This window comes from Lolium perenne, chromosome 6 (assembly GCF_019359855.2).
Source record: "Lolium perenne isolate Kyuss_39 chromosome 6, Kyuss_2.0, whole genome shotgun sequence".
Classification (NCBI taxonomy): domain Eukaryota; kingdom Viridiplantae; phylum Streptophyta; class Magnoliopsida; order Poales; family Poaceae; genus Lolium; species Lolium perenne.
The window spans coordinates 54,099,382-54,121,042 of NC_067249.2; the positions used below are offsets into that span (position 1 = coordinate 54,099,382).

General features: G+C 46.9%; 1 protein-coding gene across 1 annotated transcript; it reads left to right on the forward strand.

Moving 5' to 3' along the window:
- The first annotated feature begins 1,458 nt into the window (after nucleotides 1-1,458).
- On the forward strand, nucleotides 1,459-14,489 carry LOC127308016 (uncharacterized). Its single transcript, XM_071822148.1, has 3 exons — nucleotides 1,459-2,068; nucleotides 11,141-13,187; nucleotides 13,633-14,489. The coding sequence occupies exons 1-2, from the start codon at nucleotides 1,459-1,461 to the stop codon at nucleotides 12,217-12,219; spliced, it is 1,689 nt and encodes a 562-aa protein (XP_071678249.1). The 3' UTR covers nucleotides 12,220-13,187; nucleotides 13,633-14,489.
- The last annotated feature ends 7,172 nt before the right edge of the window (nucleotides 14,490-21,661 follow it).

Sequence of the window (21,661 nt, forward strand, 5' to 3'; positions counted from 1 at the left end):
AGTAACTGATCCGCAATTTGTTTTGTCGAGCTCTGCTTTTCATCACACCCTCGCGTTGGAACAACCAATATCGTTATGCGCTTCATCGATGAAGATGAATTATGGTGCTATTCAGATATAAGATGAGAACTATGAAACTTGATTGCGGATAAACTAGCGTAATTTGAGTGGAATCCCATAATAACCTCCAAATCAGGGCTTGTATTTTCTTTAATTCAAACCAACAGTTAATCATTGTTGGTATTGTCATCCTCTTCTTACCAACAATACACTATAAAATAAAATCCTTCAAAGTCACAAGCACTGGATGGGTATAAACATCTATGTGATTTTTGATATAAACTCGAACATCTTGAACATGAGGAAAAAATTATAACTCCCCGTAAGAAGATGAGTTGTTACACGATAACTTTTGTGAGAATCGATTATTAAATTATTCCTCCATGATATAATCCTACTCAGATTTTTCTTGTACTCCATATGATCCAAATTAACTGTCACAAATCTAGTTCTGTCTAGATTGAGAACAAAGCGCTTGCTTGGTGGCTTGAGCTCATGGTCGGGAGCTCGCCCACCCGAATTCAAGTCCCATGTGCGACCGAATTAAACCAGTGCTATCTAGCGCGTATTAAACCACCGCTGGGATGTCTCATCTTTTACCTACCAATAAACAAAGAACCGTCAAGGAAGGGGTCCGTCCTCCTAACAACGTACAGAGGGCAGCCAACGAACATAAATTAGATTAGAGGTATCAATATCTCACGTGAAATACAATTAACATCAAGATATATGCGCGACATTTTTTATCGATTTTTTTAACATTTTATAATATATTTAAAATTTTATATAAAAAACCAGAATCATATGCTCCTTGGTGGAAAAACAATGTGTGTCTACCAATTTTATTTGTGTTCAATTTTCTTAGTACTCCTTCCTACTCATATTAAGGAGAGCTAATTTGACCCTGATGCTTATTATGGACTGAGAGTAAAATTTCCAATTTTGAAATTGTATGTAAATTCTTCTTTTTTTTTTGAGAAAAGTATGTAAAATTCTTCTTTTCTTTTGAGCTAATGTAAAATTCTTCTAGGCTGTAACATATCGGAGAAATGACAAACATGGCCCGGCCCGGAAGGTCCAGTCGCGCCTGCCTCCGTTGGACCAGTAGACAGAAGAGAAGCTTGGCTCGAGGAGCGGGCTGCGGGCTCGAACGAAGCCCAGATACAGAAACAGTGGAGTGCGCTTTGGAGTACACCGGTGCCACCCAAAGTGAAAATCTTCTTGTGGCGACTAGCTAAACAGTCAATCCCAACGAATGCGGAGAGACTCCGCAGGCACATGGCGGACACTAGTGCGTGTCAGTTCTGCGGTGCACACGATACATGGCGGCATGCATTAATAGACTGCACCACGTCCAGATGTGTGTGGGCTTTGGAGGAGGAAAGTATCATCGAGCACATGTCATGCTCAGATGATGGAGATGCGCGTGCCTGGCTTGCCACACTGATAGCAACACTGAAGAAGGAAGAACAAACGAGGGTGTTTGTGAAGCTGTGGGCAATTTGGCATGCGCGACGGAAGGCTATCCACGAACAGTTGTATCAGAGCCCCTTAACTGTACACTGCTTCGTCGAGAGGTTTATTGTGGATCTTAGTATTTGCAATGATTCAAGTGGCAAGAACAGGGTTCGAACTGGAACCCAGGCGCCACCAGGATGGATTAGGCCTCCTCCGGGGATGGTGAAAATCAATGTAGATGCAGCCGTGGGGAAGAACACCAGGAGAGGCTCGGTAGCTGCTGTGGCACGGAGTGAGCTGGGTGTGTTCATGGGAGCATCGGCAATTGTCTTTCCAGGGTGCACAACGGCTGAGACTCTTGAGGCTATGGCCTGCAGAGAAGCTATCGCGCTGGCAAAGGATATCCATGCTCGCCGAGTCAAGGTGGCGACAGATTGTCAAAATGTCGTTCGAAGCCTGGATGAAGGAACTATGGGAGTTTATGCGCATATTGCTCGAGAGATCAATGAAGCCCGAGGGGATTTTGAAGAGCTCGTTATTAGCTATGAAGGTCGGAGGTCCAACAAGGATGCTCACAACCTTGCGAGAAGCGTAGTGAACAATAATCAGGGTAGAAGTGTTTGGTTAGTCATACCGCCTGACGGATGTTGTATTTCCGTTTCTGAATCTTAATAAAGGCGGTGTGGGTTTTGCTCAAAAAAAAAAGTAGATAGACCGCCGGAATCTTTCCGTTGCCACCGGCGCCGCCGCGCCGCCATGTTCCGCCTCCGAAGCACCATGCTCAGCCGTCTCCTCTCTCCATCCTCCGCCTGCCCCGTCTCCTCTATCCAGCGCTTCCTCTCCGCCGAGGCCTGTAGGATAACGTTGCATAGAAAACAAAAATTTTCCTACGGCGAACACGCAATCCAAGCCAAGATGCAATCTAGAAGACGGTAGCAACGAGGGGGTATCGAGTCTCACCCTTGAAGAGATTCCAAAGCCTACAAGATGAGGCTCTTGTTGCTGCGGTAGACGATCACTTGCCGCTTGCAAAAGCGCGTAGAAGATCTTGATCACGATCGGTTCCGGCGCCACGAACGGGCAGCACCTCCGTACTCGGTCACACGTTCGGTTGTTGATGAAGACGACGTCCACCTCCCCGTTCCAGCGGGCAGCGGAAGTAGTAGCTCCTCTTGAATCCGACAACACGACGGCGTGGTGTCGGTGGCGGTGTAGAAGTCCGGCGGAGCTTCGCTAAGCTATGCGGGCAATATGGAGTGGAGGAGCAAAGCTAGGGTTTGGGAGGGGGTGGCCGGCCACTCAAGGGGGGCGGCCAGCTTATGGTCTTGGGGTGGCCGGCCCCCTCCCTTGGCCCCTCATTATATAGGTGGATCCCAAGTGTTGGTGTCCAAGTCTTCGAATAAGACCCGAAACCAAAACCTTCCATAGGAGGGGGGAAACCTAGCCCAACTAGGACTCCCACCCAAAGGTGGGATTCCCACCTCCCATGTGGGGGGTGGCTGGCCCCCTATGGTGGAGTCCACTTGGGACTCCACCCCCACTAGGGCTGGCCGGCCATGGAGGTGGAGTCCCTTGTGGACTCCACCTTCCTTGGTGGTTTCTTCCGGACTTTTCTAGAACCTTCTAGAACCTTCCATAGAACCTTCCGCGACATTTTATTTCACATAAAATGACATCCTATATATGAATCTTATTCTCCGGACCATTCCGGAACTCCTCGTGATGTCCGGGATCTCATCCGGGACTCCGAACAAATATTCGAACTCCATTCCATAATTCAAGTACTACCATTTCAACATCCAACTTTAAGTGTGTCACCCTACGGTTCGAGAACTATGTGGACATGGTTGAGTACTCACTCCGACCAATAACCAATAGCGGGATCTGGAGATCCATAATGGCTCCCACATATTCAACGATGACTTTAGTGATCGAATGAACCATTCACATACATTACCAATTCCCTTTGTCTCGCGATATTTTACTTGTCCGAGGTTTGATCTTCGGTATCACTCTATACCTTGTTCAACCTCGTCTCCTGACAAGTACTCTTTACTCGTACCGTGGTATGTGGTCTCTTATGAACTCATTCATATGCTTGCAAGACATTAGACGACATTCCACCGAGAGGGCCCAGAGTATATCTATCCGTCATCGGGATGGACAAATCCCACTGTTGATCCATATGCCTCAACTCATACTTTACGGATACTTAATCCCACCTTTATAGCCACCCATTTACGCAGTGGTGTTTGGTGTAATCAAAGTACCTTTCCGGTATAAGTGATTTACATGATCTCATGGTCATAAGGACTAGGTAACTATGTATCGAAAGCTTATAGCAAATAACTTAATGACGAGATCTTATGCTACGCTTAATTGGGTGTGTCCATTACATCATTCACACAATGACATAACCTTGTTATTAATAACATCCAATGTTCATGATTATGAAACTAATCATCCATTAATCAACAAGCTAGTTTAAGAGGCATACTAGGGACTTCTTGTTTGTCTACATATCACACATGTACTAATGTTTCGGTTAATACAATTCTAGCATGATATATAAACATTTATCATAAACATAAAGATATAAATAATAACCACTTTATTATTGCCTCTAGGGCATATCTCCTTCAGTCTCCCACTTGCACTAGAGTCAATAATCTAGATTACATTGTAATATACCTAACACCCATGGCATTTTGGTGTTGGTCATGCTTTGCCCTAGGGAGAGCTTTAGTCAACGGATCTGCTACATTCGGATCGGTGTGTACTTTGCAAATCTTTACTTCTCCATCTTCGATGTACTCGCGAATCGAGTGGTAACGCAGCTTGATATGCTTCACCTCTTGTGTGACCTTGGCTCTTGTGCATTGGCGATGGCACCCATGTTATCACAGTAAATGATTAATGGGTCCAATGCACTAGGAACCACACCGAGCTCTACAATGAACCTCTTCATCCATACCGCTTCGATGAAGCCTGCGAAGCCGCTATGTACTACGATTCTCGTTGAAGACTTCGCCACCGTGCACCGCTTCGAGCTTGCCCAGCCATCTGCAGCACCATTCAATATAAACACGTACCTGCATTGTGACTTCGAGTCATCAGGATCGGTGTTCCAACTTGCATCGGTGTAACTTGTTACAACGAGCTCTTGGTCACCTCCATAACAAAGAAACATATCCTTAGTTCTTTTCAAGTACTTCAGGATATTCTTGACCGCTGTCCAGTGTTCCATTCCTGGATCACTTTGATATCTGCTAGTCAAACTAACAGCATGTGCTATATCCGGTCTTGTACATAGCATGGCATACATAATAGAGCCTACTGCCGAAGCATAGGGGATATTACTCATCCTTTCTCTTTCTTCTGCCGTAGCCGGTCCTTGAGTTTTACTCAATACCTTGCACAGTAACATAGGTAAGAACCCTTTCTTACTTTCGTCCATTCTAAACTTCTTTAGAATCTTGTCCAGATATGTACTCTGTGATAGCCCTATTAGGCGTCTTGATCTATCTCTATAAATCTTGATGCCTAATATATATGATGCTTCACCAAGGTCTTTCATTGAAAAACTATTATTCAAATATCCCTTAACTCGGCTTAATAGTTCTATATCATTCCCGATCAATAATATGTCATCTACATATAATATCAGGAATGCTACAGAGCTCCCACTCACTTTCTTGTAAATACAGGCCTCTCCATGACACTGTATAAACCCGAAGTCTTTGATCACCTTATCAAAGCGTCGGTTCCAACTTCTTGATGCTTGCTTCAGTCCATAGATTGAACGCTGAAGTTTGCATACTTTGTCAAGCATTTTTAGGATCGACAAAACCTTTTGGTTGTACCATATACAACTCTTCCTCAATGTCTCCATTAAGGAACGCCGTTTTGACATCCATCTGCCAAATCTCATAATCGAAAAATGCAGCTATTGCTAACAAAATCCTCACAGATTTTAGCTTCGCTACAGGTGAGAAAGTCTCATCGTAGTCAACTCCTTGAATTTGTCGGAAACCCTTTGCGACAAGTCGAGCTTTATAGACAGTAATATTACCATCAAGCATCTGCTTTTTCTCTTGAAGATCCATTTATTCTCGACAGCCTTTCGGCTATCGTAAGTCTACCAAAGTCCATACTTTGTTATCATACATGGATCCCATTTCGGATTTCATGGCTTCTTGCCATTTGTTGGAATCTGGGCTCATCATCGCTTCTTCATACGTCGCAGGGTCCTCATCATTGTTATCCACAATCATGACATTTAGACAAGGATCATACCAATCAGGAGTGGCACGTTCCCTTGTCGATCTGCGAGGTTCAGTAGTTTCCTCGTTCGAAGTTTCATGATCATTATCATTAGCTTCCTCTCGTTGCCGGTGTAGGCGGTACAGGTACAACTTCGATCTGCGCTACTCGATCAACGAGTATAGATTCATCAATCTCATCGAGTTCTACTTTTCTTCCGGTCACTTCTTTAGTGAGAAATTCTTTCTCAAGAAAGGTTCCGTTTTTAGCAACAAAGATTTTGCCTTCGGATTCGTGATAGAAAGTGTACCCTATAGTTTCCTTAGGGTATCCTATGAAGACGCATTTCTCCGCTTTGGGTTCTAGCTTGTCCGGTTGTAACTTCTTTACATAGGCTTCGCAACCCCAAACTTTCAGAACGATGACTTAGGTTTCTTATTAAACCATAATTCATACGGTGTCGTTTCTACGGATTTTGATGGTGCTCTATTTAAAGTGAATGCGGCTGTCTCTAATGCATAACTCCAAAATGATAACGGCAAATCAGTAAGAGACATCATACTACGAACCATATCTAAGAGAGTTCGATTACGACGTTCGGACACACCGTTTCGTTGAGGTGTTCCCGGCGGTGTCAATTGTGAAAGTATTCCGCATTTCTTTAAATGCATGCCAAACTCATAACTCAGATATTCACCTCCACGATCAGATCGTAGAAATTTGATCTTCTTGTTACGTTGATTTTCTACTTCACTTTGAAATTCCTTAAACTTCTCGAAAGTTTCGGATTTATGTTTCATGAAATAGATATACCCATATCTACTCAGATCATCTGTGAAGGTTAGAACATAACGATAACCACCGCGCGATGCTACGCTCATTGGTCCACATACATCGGTATGTATGATTTCCAATAAGTCAGTAGCTCGCTCCATCAAACCAGAAAATGGAGTCTTTGTCATTTTTCCCATTAGACATGCTTCGCATCTATCAAGTGACTCAAAATCAAGTGATTCAAGTAATCCATCAGTATGGAGTTTCTTCATGCGTTTCACTCCAATATGACCAAGACGACAATTGCCACATATAAGTAGAATTATCATTAAGTTTAATTCGCTTAGCATCAATGTTATGTATATGCGTATCACTACTATCGAGATCTAATAGAAATAAGCCATTCTTTTGTGGTGCTCGACCATAAAAGATATTATTCATAAAAATAGAACAACCATTATTCTCAGACTTGAATGAATAACCGTCTTGCATTAAACAAGATCCAGATATAATGTTCATGCTCAACGCAGGTACATAATAGCAATTATTTAGGCTTAAAACTAATCCCGAAGGTAGATGTAGAGGAAGTGTGCCGACTGCGATCACATTGACCTTGGATCCGTTTCCAACGCGCATCGTCACTTCATCTTTCAGCAGTTATCGTTTATTCTTTAGTTCCTGTTTCGAGTTACAAATATGAGCAACCGAACCAAGATCAAATACCCGTGTACTAGAACGAGAACCGTTGAAATGAACATCTATAACATGTATATCAAATATACCTTCTTTCTTCTTCTTGACAAGGCCGCTCTTGAGATCAGCCGAGATACTTGGAGCAATTACGCTTCCAGTTGTCCCTTCTCCTTGCAAGAATAGCACTCAAGATCGGGCTTAGGGCCGTTCTTAGGTTTCATAGGAGGCGTGGCAGCTTTCTTGCCACCCTTCTTGAATTTTCCCTTAGACTTGCCCTGTTTCTTGAAAGCGGTGGTCTTGTTGACCATCAACACTTGGTGCTCTTTCTTGATCTCAATCTCAAGACTTTTAGCATGCCAAAGAGTTCAGGTAACTCCTTGTTCATGTTCGCATATTGTAGTTCATCACAAAATTCTTGTAACTTGGTGGCAGTGATTGAAGGACACGATTAATCCCGATCCGTTAGGAATCACTATTCCCAAGTCATCGAGTTTCTTCGCATGCCCGGTCATGGCGAGCATGTGCTCACTAACGGAGCTGCCTTCTTCCATCATACGGTGAAGAAATGTTTCGATGCTTCATAGCATTCCATCGCCGCATGAGTCTCGAATATAGCTTTCAGCTCATTCATCAACTCATGAGGATCATGGTGCTCAAAACGTTTTTGAAGATCGGATTCCTGCATCGCACAGGATGGCACACTGAACTTGAGAGTACCGAGTTTTCCGAGTTGCGTAAACAGCTTTTACTTCATCGGATTCATCTTCTGCAGGAGGGTCACCTAGCGGTGCATCAAGCACAAATTGCAGATTTCCGCCAGAGAGGAAAATCCTCACATGACGGAACCAGTCGGTGAAGTTGCTACCGTTGCTCTTAAGTTTCTCTTTCTCTAGGAACTGATTAAAATTGATTGGGGACGCCATCTCTACAACATATATTTGCAATAGTTTAGACTAAGTTTATGACAAATTGAGTTCAAATTTTAATTCAATATAATTAAAAACCTAAGTGAACTCCCACTCAAAACAATATCCCTCGCATTGTCTTAGTGATCACATGAACCAAATCCACCGCACCTAAACCCGATCATCACGAGAAAAGGTGTGATTTCAATGGCGAACACTCAAAGTGTTCATCATATCAACCATATGATTCATGCTCTACCTTTCGGTATCACGTGTTCCGAGACCATGTCTGTACATGCTAGGCTCGTCAAGGCCACCTTAGTATCCGCATGTGCAAAACTGTCTTGCACCCGTCATATGTACTTATTGAATCTATCACACCCGATCATCACGAGGTGCTTCGAAACGACAAGACTTGGCAACGGTGCTACTAAGGATGAACACTTTATTATCTTGAGATTTTAGTGAGGGATCATCTTATAATGCTACCGTCGCGATCTAAGCAAAATAAGATGCATAAAAAGGATTAACATCACATGCAGTTCATATGTGATATGATATGGCCCTTTTGTTCTTGCGCCTTTGATCTTCATCTCCAAAGCACGGATATGATCTCCATCATCTTCGGGCATGATCTCCATCATCGTCGGCGTAGCGTCAAGGTCAATGGCGCCGTCTTCATGATTGTCCTCCATGTAGCAACTATTACAACTACTTTGAAATACTACTCAACATGAAATTTAAAGACAACCATAAGGCTCCTGCCGGTTGCCACAATACAATAATGATCATCTCATACATATTCATCATCACATTATGGCCATATCACATCACCAAACCCTGCAAAAACAAGTTAGACGTCTCTAATTTGGTTTGCATATTTTACGTGGTTTAGGGTTTTCGAGAGAGATCTAATCTACCTACGAACATGAACCACAACGTTGATACTAATGTTTTCAATAGAAGAGTAAATTGAATCTTTACTATAGTAGGAGAGACAGACACCCGCAAAGCCTCTTATGCAATACAAGTTGCATGTCGAACGAGGAACAAGTCTCATGAACGCGGTCATGTAAAGTTAGTCCGAGCCGCTTCATCCCACTATGCCATAAAGATGCAAAGTACTCAAACTAAAGATAACAAGAGCATCAACGCCCACAAACCATTGTGTTCTACTCGTGCAACCATCTATGCATAGACACGGCTCTGATACCACTGTAGGATAACGTTGCATAGAAAACAAAAATTTTCCTACGGCGAACACGCAATCCAAGCCAAGATGCAATCTAGAAGACGGTAGCAACGAGGGGGTATCGAGTCTCACCCTTGAAGAGATTCCAAAGCCTACAAGATGAGGCTCTTGTTGCTGCGGTAGACGATCACTTGCCGCTTGCAAAAGCGCGTAGAAGATCTTGATCACGATCGGTTCCGGCGCCACGAACGGGCAGCACCTCCGTACTCGGTCACACGTTCGGTTGTTGATGAAGACGACGTCCACCTCCCCGTTCCAGCGGGCAGCGGAAGTAGTAGCTCCTCTTGAATCCGACAACACGACGGCGTGGTGTCGGTGGCGGTGTAGAAGTCCGGCGGAGCTTCGCTAAGCTATGCGGGCAATATGGAGTGGAGGAGCAAAGCTAGGGTTTGGGAGGGGGTGGCCGGCCACTCAAGGGGGGGCGGCCAGCTTATGGTCTTGGGGTGGCCGGCCCCCTCCCTTGGCCCCTCATTATATAGGTGGATCCCAAGTGTTGGTGTCCAAGTCTTCGAATAAGACCCGAAACCAAAACCTTCCATAGGAGGGGAAACCTAGCCCAACTAGGACTCCCACCCAAAGGTGGGATTCCCACCTCCCATGTGGGGGTGGCTGGCCCCCTATGGTGGAGTCCACTTGGGACTCCACCCCACTAGGGCTGGCCGCCATGGAGGTGGAGTCCCTTGTGGACTCCACCTTCCTTGGTGGTTTCTTCCGGACTTTTCTAGAACCTTCTAGAACCTTCCATAGAACCTTCCGCGACATTTTATTTCACATAAAATGACATCCTATATATGAATCTTATTCTCCGGACCATTCCGGAACTCCTCGTGATGTCCGGGATCTCATCCGGGACTCCGAACAAATATTCGAACTCCATTCCATAATTCAAGTACTACCATTTCAACATCCAACTTTAAGTGTGTCACCCTACGGTTCGAGAACTATGTGGACATGGTTGAGTACTCACTCCGACCAATAACCAATAGCGGGATCTGGAGATCCATAATGGCTCCCACATATTCAACGATGACTTTAGTGATCGAATGAACCATTCACATACATTACCAATTCCCTTTGTCTCGCGATATTTTACTTGCCCGAGGTTTGATCTTCGGTATCACTCTATACCTTGTTCAACCTCGTCTCCTGACAAGTACTCTTTACTCGTACCGTGGTATGTGGTCTCTTATGAACTCATTCATATGCTTGCAAGACATTAGACGACATTCCACCGAGAGGGCCCAGAGTATATCTATCCGTCATCGGGATGGACAAATCCCACTGTTGATCCATATGCCTCAACTCATACTTTCTGGATACTTAATCCCACCTTTATAGCCACCCATTTACGCAGTGGTGTTTGGTGTAATCAAAGTACCTTTCCGGTATAAGTGATTTACATGATCTCATGGTCATAAGGACTAGGTAACTATGTATCGAAAGCTTATAGCAAATAACTTAATGACGAGATCTTATGCTACGCTTAATTGGGTGTGTCCATTACATCATTCACACAATGACATAACCTTGTTATTAATAACATCCAATGTTCATGATTATGAAACTAATCATCCATTAATCAACAAGCTAGTTTAAGAGGCATACTAGGGACTTCTTGTTTGTCTACATATCACACATGTACTAATGTTTCGGTTAATACAATTCTAGCATGATATATAAACATTTATCATAAACATAAAGATATAAATAATAACCACTTTATTATTGCCTCTAGGGCATATCTCCTTCAAGGCCCCCCTCATTACCCCAAAACCTAGCTTCGCCGTCGAGGATTACCTTGTCACCACCTGCGGCCTCACCCGAGCGCAAGCTCTCAAGGCCTCCGCCAAGCTCTCCCACCTCAAATCCCCCGCCAATCCCGACGCTGTCCTTGCCTTCCTCGACGGCGTCGGCCTCTCCAACGCAGACGTCGCCGCCCTCGTCGCCAAAGACCCGGAGTTCCTCTGCGCCAGCGTAGAGAGAACCCTAGCCCCCATCGTCGTCGGGCTCAGCGGCCACGGCCTCTCACATGCTGAGATCGCGCGCCTCTTCTCGCTCGGCCTCTCCATCTACCGTTGTAGATCCGCCGTCTCCAATCTACCATACTACATGTCGCTCTTCGGCTCCACCGAGAACCTCGTCCGGTTTCTCAGGCGAAGCTCCAGCCTCCTCGGAAGCAGCCTTGAGAAGGTGGTCAAGCCCAATGTCGCGTTCCTGCGGGAGTGTGGGCTAGGTGATTGTGATATTTCCAAGTTGTGCCTCTCTTCCCCATGGCTGTTCAAAATGAACCCAGAGCGCGTCCAAGCGATGGTGGAGCGCACCGAAGAGCTTGGTGGGCACCGTGGGTCCGTGATGTTCAGGCATGTGCTGAAGGCTGTTGCATCCCTTGGCGAGGGGAAGATCGCGGACAAAATGGAGTACTTGAAGAACACGTTCAGGTGGTCGGATGCTGAGGTGGGCACTGCTGTTTCTGGGCTTCCAGCGATGCTGGCGAGTTCTAAGGACATACTGCAGAGGAGGTCAGAATTCCTCATCTGTGAGGTGGGGTTGGAACCACCCTACATTGCTCGTCGCCCGGCATTGCTCTCTTATAGCTTGGAGGGCCGGCAGAGACCCCGCTTTTATGCTGTGAAGTTTCTCAAGGAAAATGGACTGCTCAAGCGTGACCCGAGCTACTATGCAATAGTCCAGGTCACCGAGAAGGTATTCATGGAGAGGTACATATTCCCTCACAAGGAAGCCGCACCACATCTCGCTGAAGACTATGCAACCGCTTGTAGAGGGGCGGTGCCTGCTAGACTCATGTTTGCATGAACCAAGAACTGGCATGGAAACTGGTAGCTGCGTATGGCACATCAAATTTCGCTCTGCGTATTAGCCTGACAATTCCTGATTCGGTATTCTTGGCCTAACAGAGTGGTGGATGTTTGCTTAGTACCTTATATATGTTCATGACAACATCCAGTGGAGAAGAAAGCATCGCACTGCTATCTTGTCCATCCTCAGGTCATATTGGAACACATATTGGAAGTAAGAGAGTGAGATCCCAGATATGGGCATTCTGCAAATGCTTTCAAGTTTCAATGAGTAGCATATCTGCACACTATATCTTTATGTTCTCAAATGGCCATTGCAGATTTGGGTGCAAAACTCAATATATTTTCCCATGAAATAAGATTCTAATTATCGCCATGAAGATGATATGAAAGTCTCCTAATGCTTTGATTCCATAGTTTCTGGCCTTCTGAACTTATGTGCTTCACAACTCAATACTTTGTTATGCTATTTGTTAACTTATGAGATGGCACCAAAATTATATCTTCTTGTTATCTACAAAATCCAGTGTTTTCATATATGGTTGTTGATTGATCTACCATAATGTTTGAGAGCTCTGGTTAGTGATATGTTGATTTGGTTGGTGTTTGCAAGATCAACCTCTGTTGTTATATTAGTATTCTCATTATCTGTGGGATTTTTGGAATCTGCGGGCATGCACCTTCACTTCTTTATGATAATTAAAGCTTCCCTTTTTTACTAGGTGCTGATTTTCTTATCTATAATTCCAAGTATTTATTCAAGTTTGTGTCCTTTTTATGTGTCAGGCTGTGGCAGCATGCCCCTGAAATCCTGAGCATTTTATCCAGTAAGAGATAAACACTTAATAATCAAATTCTATTTGGAGATATTTCTATTTTGATTCTGTTTCAACTTGCAAATAACTGATAACAAAAAGTTTTGTAGATGCGACCTTTCATGCATGACATTGGAACATGGTTCGGAACGTAAGTATGCATGAGAAGATTTTGTAACCACGAGTGGGCTAGATCCACCACAAGGGAAATCAATAGTTGTCATACTGACAGCTACATCCCAGCTGTCTATCAATTATTACTACTAGTTAGATTGTTAGAATAGTGGAGGCATTTTATTGACTCTTGCCCAATATTAGCTGTTGATATTCACTGGATGCCGTCATAGTGTATAATAAGCTCTTTTTTTTTATCGAACGGTCCTGCATTGCTGCCATTGCACATTTTGCCATTTTCATTTGCACCTTGTAGCTTCATGAGACATCCTTTTCAACCATTTCAGCTTGTCAAAATTCAGCACCTATAGTTGCTAGCTTGTTCCATATGGTCATGCTGGATCTATGTGTTTTGGCACGCGTGCTCCACCTTTTTGTTGGCACATACATCTGTTACTAATAATAATTTGGCACATTTACAGATTTGCAAGGGTGAAAAAAAAATATCCTTGAGTCCATTTCTTCAGCGACAACTTCTGGTACAGCAATCCCATCACATATCCTCTTTTGTTCTTTCTAACCCGGTCAGCAGCTTAGGCCTTTGAGAGGCCGACCAATGAGTAAAATTAAAAACAAACAATAATAAACTCTAGAAGTCATAAGTAGTTTTCTGTTGCTAAGTAGTATCTGTGGAATCTGGTAAGCTGATCTTCTAGAATCAGTGGCAGGGGCAGACCCAGACCAAATGTTCAGTGGGGGCAATTCAGCTGAGTGGGGGCAGTTCTAGTGCAAATTCCATATTTTTGCAACTTTTCCTTCGATTGCAGACAAATAACACGGGAATTTCAAAAATTTAGTGGGGGCCACTGCCTCCACTCAGCTATACATGGGTCCACCCCTGATCAGCGGTGTGCCTGCCTATCATCTGTGGAGTTTTGCTTCCTTGGAATAGTAGAGAGTTGATGATAGCTGTTGGAGTTAGCTTGGTTGTTCCGGACCATTTGGAAGACGAGAAATTTAGCTTGTTTTCGGCAAACCATCCTGATTATTCTAGCTACTAACTTGGTTTTACATTTTTTTCTACTGGATCACCTACTTGGTTGGGAGCCAAGCTGCGGCAGCTAGTGGCAAGTGATGTCGTTCATGGCTGGAACGTTTGTTGCTATGCTGCGCTTGGAGAATGGCTGAAGAACAATTTGGCTATCTGCCTGCTATATGTGTATCTCTGAACTTCTTTGGACTTGGTTTGGTCAGTGCCCATGTATGGCTGACGTTGTACCAGGAGTAGTAGCTTCTGTTGGGGCAGTGGTTCAGAAATATGGAATGTGGTTTGTCCTTCCAAGCTATAACAATATGTGCTTGCAATCTTGTGAAAAATGAAACAGCATAGTGGCAGATGGTGATGTACAGCAGTAGTAGAGGAAATAAAGAAAGGAAACACAAAAAATCAGTATGACTTGGTGCTATACTGTTCCCATATCAAATTAGTGTCTCCATATTGTCTTTGCCAATTTGGTATAAGGGTACATTATTTACATGCTACTATCAGTTAAGAACCATACTGAGCTCAAGGGCAAAATAACTGAATAAGTAGCACAAAGCAAATGGGTCAGAGTTTAACCCTTTCTAGACTTGGGCCTGAGCCTTTAATTATACCTTTTCTATACCATGTCGACTGGGTATGTCCATAGGAATTTTTCTTTTGTCTGAATATCTCCTTTCTTCAGTCTAATAAGTGATCCATATACATACTGGAATATTTGATCTCTATTACTCCGTATTACTTGTCATTATTGACAATTGCTGTTACACTCCATCTCGAAGATATGGCTGCTGCAATCTTATGTCAGCTTTGTTTTCCTACTGCTTTCCATTTCCCACTGATATATACTCTACTGTAACTCTTCATCCATGTGGTTCTCACTTGAGAATTTACAACAAAGAGGTGGTTGACTGTCGGAAGTTGAAGCAACCAAGTGAGCAACCACCAGCTCTCTTTGCAGGCTGGTTCTTTATCATCGACATACTTGATGCTTGCATTGTGTTGCCTGGACTGCCAACTAAACCAACATGTATAAACAGTTTGGCTGGAACGTCCCTCTGCCCTTGGTAGCTATGTGCTCTGCCGCACCCTGATTTTGTAGCATCGCTCAAGCATGGTCCCTCTGTCCCCGGCAAGGAAGACTCATACCTACAGCTTTCAAAATTTAATTAACCCTGATCGGACATTTTGATTAGTAGTAGAAGGCCGGCGGGTTATGCGTCTCGGAGATTCTACCGTTTCAAACTTGTTTGGAATATGAATCTAGCGACATCAACAATTTATATACTCACTCTGTTTGGTTTTATAAAACGTTTAGAGTCTTTTGAATATTCACTCACTTTTGTGTATCTAGTTCTTTTTTAGTGCACATATTCACTCCTTTTAGTTTGCATCTAATCAACTTTAAAAGTATCTACAACATCTAATATTAATGCACGGAGGGGTACTAATGTAAATCATGGAGTAGTGTTGTTAGGCTAAGTTTTTTTTTCTTGTGTGAAGGTTGTTAAGTTTCCAGAAACGTGCGATCCTTCTTGAGAATTGAGAGTATTGTAGTCATTATTACCCCATCCGTCCTATAAAACTTAACTTTATTTATTTAAATTTAGATGTATCTACTTTATTTGGTAGCATATAACTCAAACTTTATAGAATGCAGGAGTATATGCATGGATCTACTCCGGTCGGAAAGACAAGCAAAGGAAGGAGACAATAGACCTCGAACTGTTCCACATGAGTATTATTTTAAGGGCATCTCCAGTGGACCGATGCGTATTTGTTTGGATCGCGCGGTTAAAATATAGGGTTGTACCTCAGCGGCCTGACGTAAATTTTACGGCCTGCTCGCAGAGATGCAAACGTAGCTTAAATATGCGTCGTGTGTCTCCGTGAAAATGGCGCGGTCAGCGCACACGTCCGCTAAAATCCAGTTTACCGCTGGAAGAGCCCTTTGCACTCGGGCACGGATATTTGGTCTTTCTGCGGGCTAGCAGTGGGCGGGCGGTGCTGGACAACTTTCTACACCGCGTTAATGGCGGCGAGGCTGCGGCTTCTGCGCCAAGGCCTTGCAGACGAGGCGCGCCTTAACGTTGCTAGGTTCTTGCCAGCCTTTTTAAGGGCACTGACGGTGGCCATTTCCTAGCCCACACTATTGCCATCGCCCTAGTAGTCGCCGCCCCCTTTTTTCGACCTACACCATGGGCAAAAGGTTAGCTCTTCTGCAAAAAGAATCAAGATGGCGAGGCTAGCTCCTCATGTGGAAGCAAGAAGCCACGATTGTACATGGCGCCTCCCATTCCTGGGGCGGGACAAGAGTGGCACGACGAGGTCCTGGACCGGCGGTTCATATTGCAGCTGGATATATGCGAAGATCTGGCGTTCGATCTCAACTTGTATAGTTGGATCACGTTCAGGATATGGGAGTTCGACCCGCGCTGCCGAGCGGGATACCTCGTCGACGTCGGGTTCTTCAAGCGAGAACTCCTGAACGCCCTCACGGATGACGACGAGGACGACGATGAGGGCGATGACCACGAGGACGAGAGCTTCGACGACAACGACGTTGTGTGGGATCCGAAGCACCATCCGCCAGATCTCACCGAGGACGAGGTCATCCAGCTCGCCATTGACTAGAACGAGATTGACTAGCTCGCCTAGTGAGACGACCTCGGCTTCCGGCTTCACGAGTCGGCGCTGGCGCAGGGGACGCCGGTGACACCTCCGGTGACTCCGAAGCGGGTGCAGCCCGTCTCCTGTTCCTACCGTGGCATCGGATCCCTGGCCAGAGCCGCAGCTGGTCGCTACCATTCCTCCTCCTCATGCGTTGGCGATATACCATCTGCCGACGCTGGTGCCGCATAGGCCATGGGAGATAACGTAGGTCATCGACCTCATCGGCAGCGATGACTAGACGCAAGTAGATTTCGCTATGTTTTTAGATTTTCGTATTTTTTCGCCAACTATGTACTCTATTGTCAATAAATATAAAAAAAATATGTCGAACCGCTGGAGGCATCCCAGACATAAACATACAATCATTTTCAAAGATCATTTTTTAGGGCATCTCCAACGCAAAGAGGGCGCTGAGCGACCGTTGAGCGACCGCGCGGTCGAAAAAAGAGTCTGTAGCCAGGCCGAGCGGCCCGACGCTTAGTGTCCGCCGTCCGTCCAGACGCAAACGTGGCCCAAATATGCGACACGTTTGCGTTTGCGCGGTCGCGCTCGCTTCTCCCACAGGCCCGCCTGCTAGCGACCCTAGCTCGATACTGCTTCTCATCTGGCGCGAATTTAAGCATAGCAACTGATGGGAAGGGCAACCGCCGGAGTGGCAACTGCGTCGATCGACGCGCGAACAGCCGGAATGGAGCGCAAACTCATAAATCGCCGCGTCCCTCTTCGATTTCAACACCGACATTCATCCCCGCTCAGTAAGACCCTACGTCTGCGCATGCGGATCTCCAGCCGGCCGCCGCCATTCATCTTTAATCGGTGGAGCCATGACCAACCTCTCTTTGCAATCGGACCCCGATAGCGAGGGGAAGACGCCGGGATGGCGAGATTGGTGGGATAGAACTGCCACGCCGAGCAGCTCTAGCTCCCCACCGACGGACTACCAGGAGGAGGAGGGGGACGCCGTCACCGAAGATGGCTGGACGAGGAGGAGGAAGAGGAAGGGGATGAAGAGGCCATGTTATTCAAATTTGAACATCTTTTTCGAAGTTTCTACGTTAAAAAACGTGTTTCAAAATACTGCACTAGTTTGAATTTAGCGTCGCCTCATTGAGGATGTCCTCATGCGCAATCCGCAAAGAGATGTGTAAGATCAATTTTAGCGTCCAAAATGCATCGGACCACGGCTGATAGATCCAGGCACACTCAAACTGTCCCCGTAGCTAGGAGACGTGTCGTCGAAGGCTGTGCTGCGCGCCTGCGCCGAACTACAGACGTCGGGAGGTTCTAGAGCAAAGCAAAGCGACATTGACACACCGAGCAAAATAAACGTCGAGAGTGGGGGTTGGGTGGAGAGGAAGAGGAAGAGGACAAAGCAGCCAACTCGGCCAAGTGCGTCACCTGACTCGGACGCGTCGCGACACCACCGCAGCACGCACCACACGGGATCCTCTGCGGCATCTCCAAACCCAGCGATCTGTACCACGAACGTCGGTTCGCGCCACTGGCCTCGCAACACGCGTGCGGGCGCACCAGGGTGATCGCCACAGAGGATCCATCGACGCTGACGCGGACGTATTCCCTGACTGCCGGTGGTGGCCCTACGCGTCACGGCAGCCGCGGCTCCTGCTGCCCTCCCACGGCCGTACGCGCTCGTGTCGCTGTACGTGCGGCCCCAGGTCTTCTGACCCCACCTGTCACTGGCCGTTCGGGTAGAGAATCAGGTGCTGTAGTACGGGGGTGTCCACGTGCACGGCCCGGAGGTTCCCGGAGGTCGGTGCGGATCCGAGTCAGCGCCCATTCCTCCGCGCCCGCGAATTGCCCAGAATGCCCCCGTGCTGACGTCGTCGTCGTCTTCCTCCTCGTGCAGTCCAGCTCGCCCCGCCGACCTCGCCTTTCCCTTTGGTTCGGTCTGGTCTGGAACGGCGATCGGATGCGGGTATCCGTCGCGTTCCCCAAAATGCCCCTCGATCGATCTGTGGTTTCTTTTTCTGCTATATCGATCGTATCTGCGTCAGTGTGAACAATGTACAACGGAGGCGATACGTGGGGCGTAAAAGATACACGTCGGTCCTGCGTGGTGTCGAACGCGACATGCGCACAGGGAAGATACGCCGGCGTTTCGTCGTGGAATCTCACGGTCGGAGCAAGGAAACGTACATTATGAACCTGGACGTACGTCCTCTCTCAACTATCAAAATATATACCATGCTGTTGGCCCGGCCCCGTCCCATTCTACCAATGAAGGGAGTGAGGACGACGTGCAAAATTATTGCTCTCTCCCTCCTGTCCAAATTAACTTTTGGCAAAACTTAGTAATATACTTACACAATCCAGAAAACGAGTGTTGTAGGTTTACCTAAATTTAAGAGAGTTATAGTCTAAATTTATACGAATGTAAAACATCCTTTTATGAACATAGGAAGCAGTACTCCCTCTTGCTCATAATATGATGCACATAATTCCCCGTGCAAGTCAAATCTAGCCAACTTTGACCACAAATGTGGATAATGATACGAAGATCTGCTGTACCATACATACATAATATGAAGGTATATTTCATGATGATTCTAAAAATATTAATTTCTCACTCTACGTGTCTATATTTTATCAATATATATATAATCAAATTTTACGAAGTTTGACTTTGACCAAACTTTATACGCAACATATTTTGGGCATGAGGGAGTATATTTTGTACTGGATTGGTGGGACGCTATCATCCAGGCTATCCATACGGTGTTCGGCACACATGCTCTTGGCTTTGTGGCTTTCGAGGCAGCACAACACAGTCATCTTCAACGATACGTGGCCCGACCCTAGTGGCTTGCTCGATAGGATAAAGTGGAAGCCAAGTTGTGAGCGACAACCAGGGCTTCGGGTCTAGCGGCACTGCTCCCTACGACTTAGTGTGTACAATGTCGGGTATTGCATCTCTTGGCTTGTATCAAACTCTTTCTATCAATGCATCAAATAAAATAAAAAAGGTTTTGCATTTACTACCCAAAAAAGGAATGAATGTAGTATATGGCTACCCAATTTGGGGTCGGAAGCAATAATATTGAATTTGATGAGGCTCATGCACACGACACACCATGTCGTTTGCTTTTATGAGACACCAAAATATCAAATCTAGAGTTTAATACTAGGAGTGCCACTGGCCTCCTACCAAAGGTTGGTTATCTCCGCTCAACTATACCTCGGTCGCTCAACATTGGAGTCAGAACGAAAAGCGAGATTTTATACCGTTTTCAACTTCACTCCCAATTTCGTACGAAGTGACAAGTGAAAAATTCCACGTACACGCCCGTAACAAATGTTCATTTCGAGGTGCATCCATACTATTACTACTCCCTCCATCTACAAATAAGTGAGCTAATTTTATCTATCTAAACGTATTTTTACCGTGATCCATTTCTACAAAAAGTTAAGTCACTTATTTGTTTAACAGAGGAGTATTAGAGCATCTCCACTCGTCCCCCCGAACAGGCCCCCGGCGAGCGTTTTTTCCATCCGGACGGCGAAATTCGGCCCAGTCGCGCCCCCGGTTCCTCGTTTTCGTCCGGATTTGGGCCTAAATTCATCCGGCGATCCCACGCCCCCCCGGCCCCCCGGGGAGCGCTCGGGGACTCCGGACGAAAGGAAAGCGCGCGAAACGGCGAGGAAACTTCCCGCGCGTCTGGTGGCCCCAACTTGTCGGCGAGAGAAACCGATCGTCGTCCTCATCGCATCGTCTTCCGCGCGCTGTAAAATCGCCGGCCACGCGGCGAGTTAATGTCGTCGTCTTCCGCGCGCTGTAAAAAGCCTGCCGCCGGCATGCATTCGCCGGCCACGCGGCGAGTTAATGTCTTCGTCTTCCGCGCACACATCGTCTTCCGCGCGCACTAAAGGCTGCCGCCGGTCAGCTCGCCGCGGACGCGTCGCAATCCACGCGGCATTTAATCCCCGCGCCAGCCACGCCTATATACGTCGGTCCGCTCGCCGCGAGGCGTACCCCGTGCTCCACTCTCCCTCCACTCTCCCTCCCTCTACTCTCAAGATGGCGTTCTACGACGACGACGGCGCATCCAACAACGGCTTCGCCCGCCGGTCTCTCCACGCGTGGGAGGGGCACCTCCTCCACCGGGCGGGTACCCCTGCCCGCCGGACACGAGGCCTCCCGAGAGGCGGTGGCGGCTAAGTGCGGCGGCGTTCCAATCCCGCCGCCGCCGCGGGCCATGCCCTCGACGTCGCCATCGAGGAGGCGAGGATGACGATGACCGACGAGGAGCGCGCCGACCCGCGCCACCACCCCGACAACTACACGCGGTGGAACTCCTACTTCCTCCGGCGGTGGGAGCGGGAGTCGGCGGCCTCGACGGCCCGCCGCCTCCGCTGCGCGCAACAACGCCGCGGGCCGCCGACGGTGGTGGCGCGCCGGGCCGGACACTCGAGGCCGTCATCGAGCACATCGAGGCGGCAACTCCCCGGTGCTCACGATGCCCTCTATCGGCATCGAGGGCATCGGCGAGCCGCCGTCGGGAAGCGTCGGCAGCCACGGCGCATGGCTGCCAGCTCGTCGTCTTCCGGATCGGCGTCAAGGTCATCCTTGGCGCCGGTGAAGAGGGAGGAGGCGACGCCGCCTTCGACGCGGTGCGCGTCAAGAAGGAGAGCGGCGTCTCCGCCGGCGACCGAGGGCGCAGCGGCGCCCTCGTCATCCGAGAACAGCTTCCGCGCCGCAGAGCGGCCGGAAGAAGACGAAGAAAGAGGCCGCCGCAAGCCGCCCGCGAGGAGGAGGCGAAGCGCGGAGGAGGCCGCGA

What these genes read in the sequence shown, in the direction of transcription:
- LOC127308016 (XM_071822148.1), top strand. Translation starts at nt 1,459, where the DNA reads ATGTCATGCTCAGATGATGGAGATGCGCGTGCCTGGCTTGCCACACTG. An exon ending in GCTCGTTATTAGCTATGAAG is followed by an intron (nt 2,069 to 11,140) that starts GTCGGAGGTCCA and finishes TATTGCCTCTAG; the next exon opens with GGCATATCTCCTTCAAGGCC.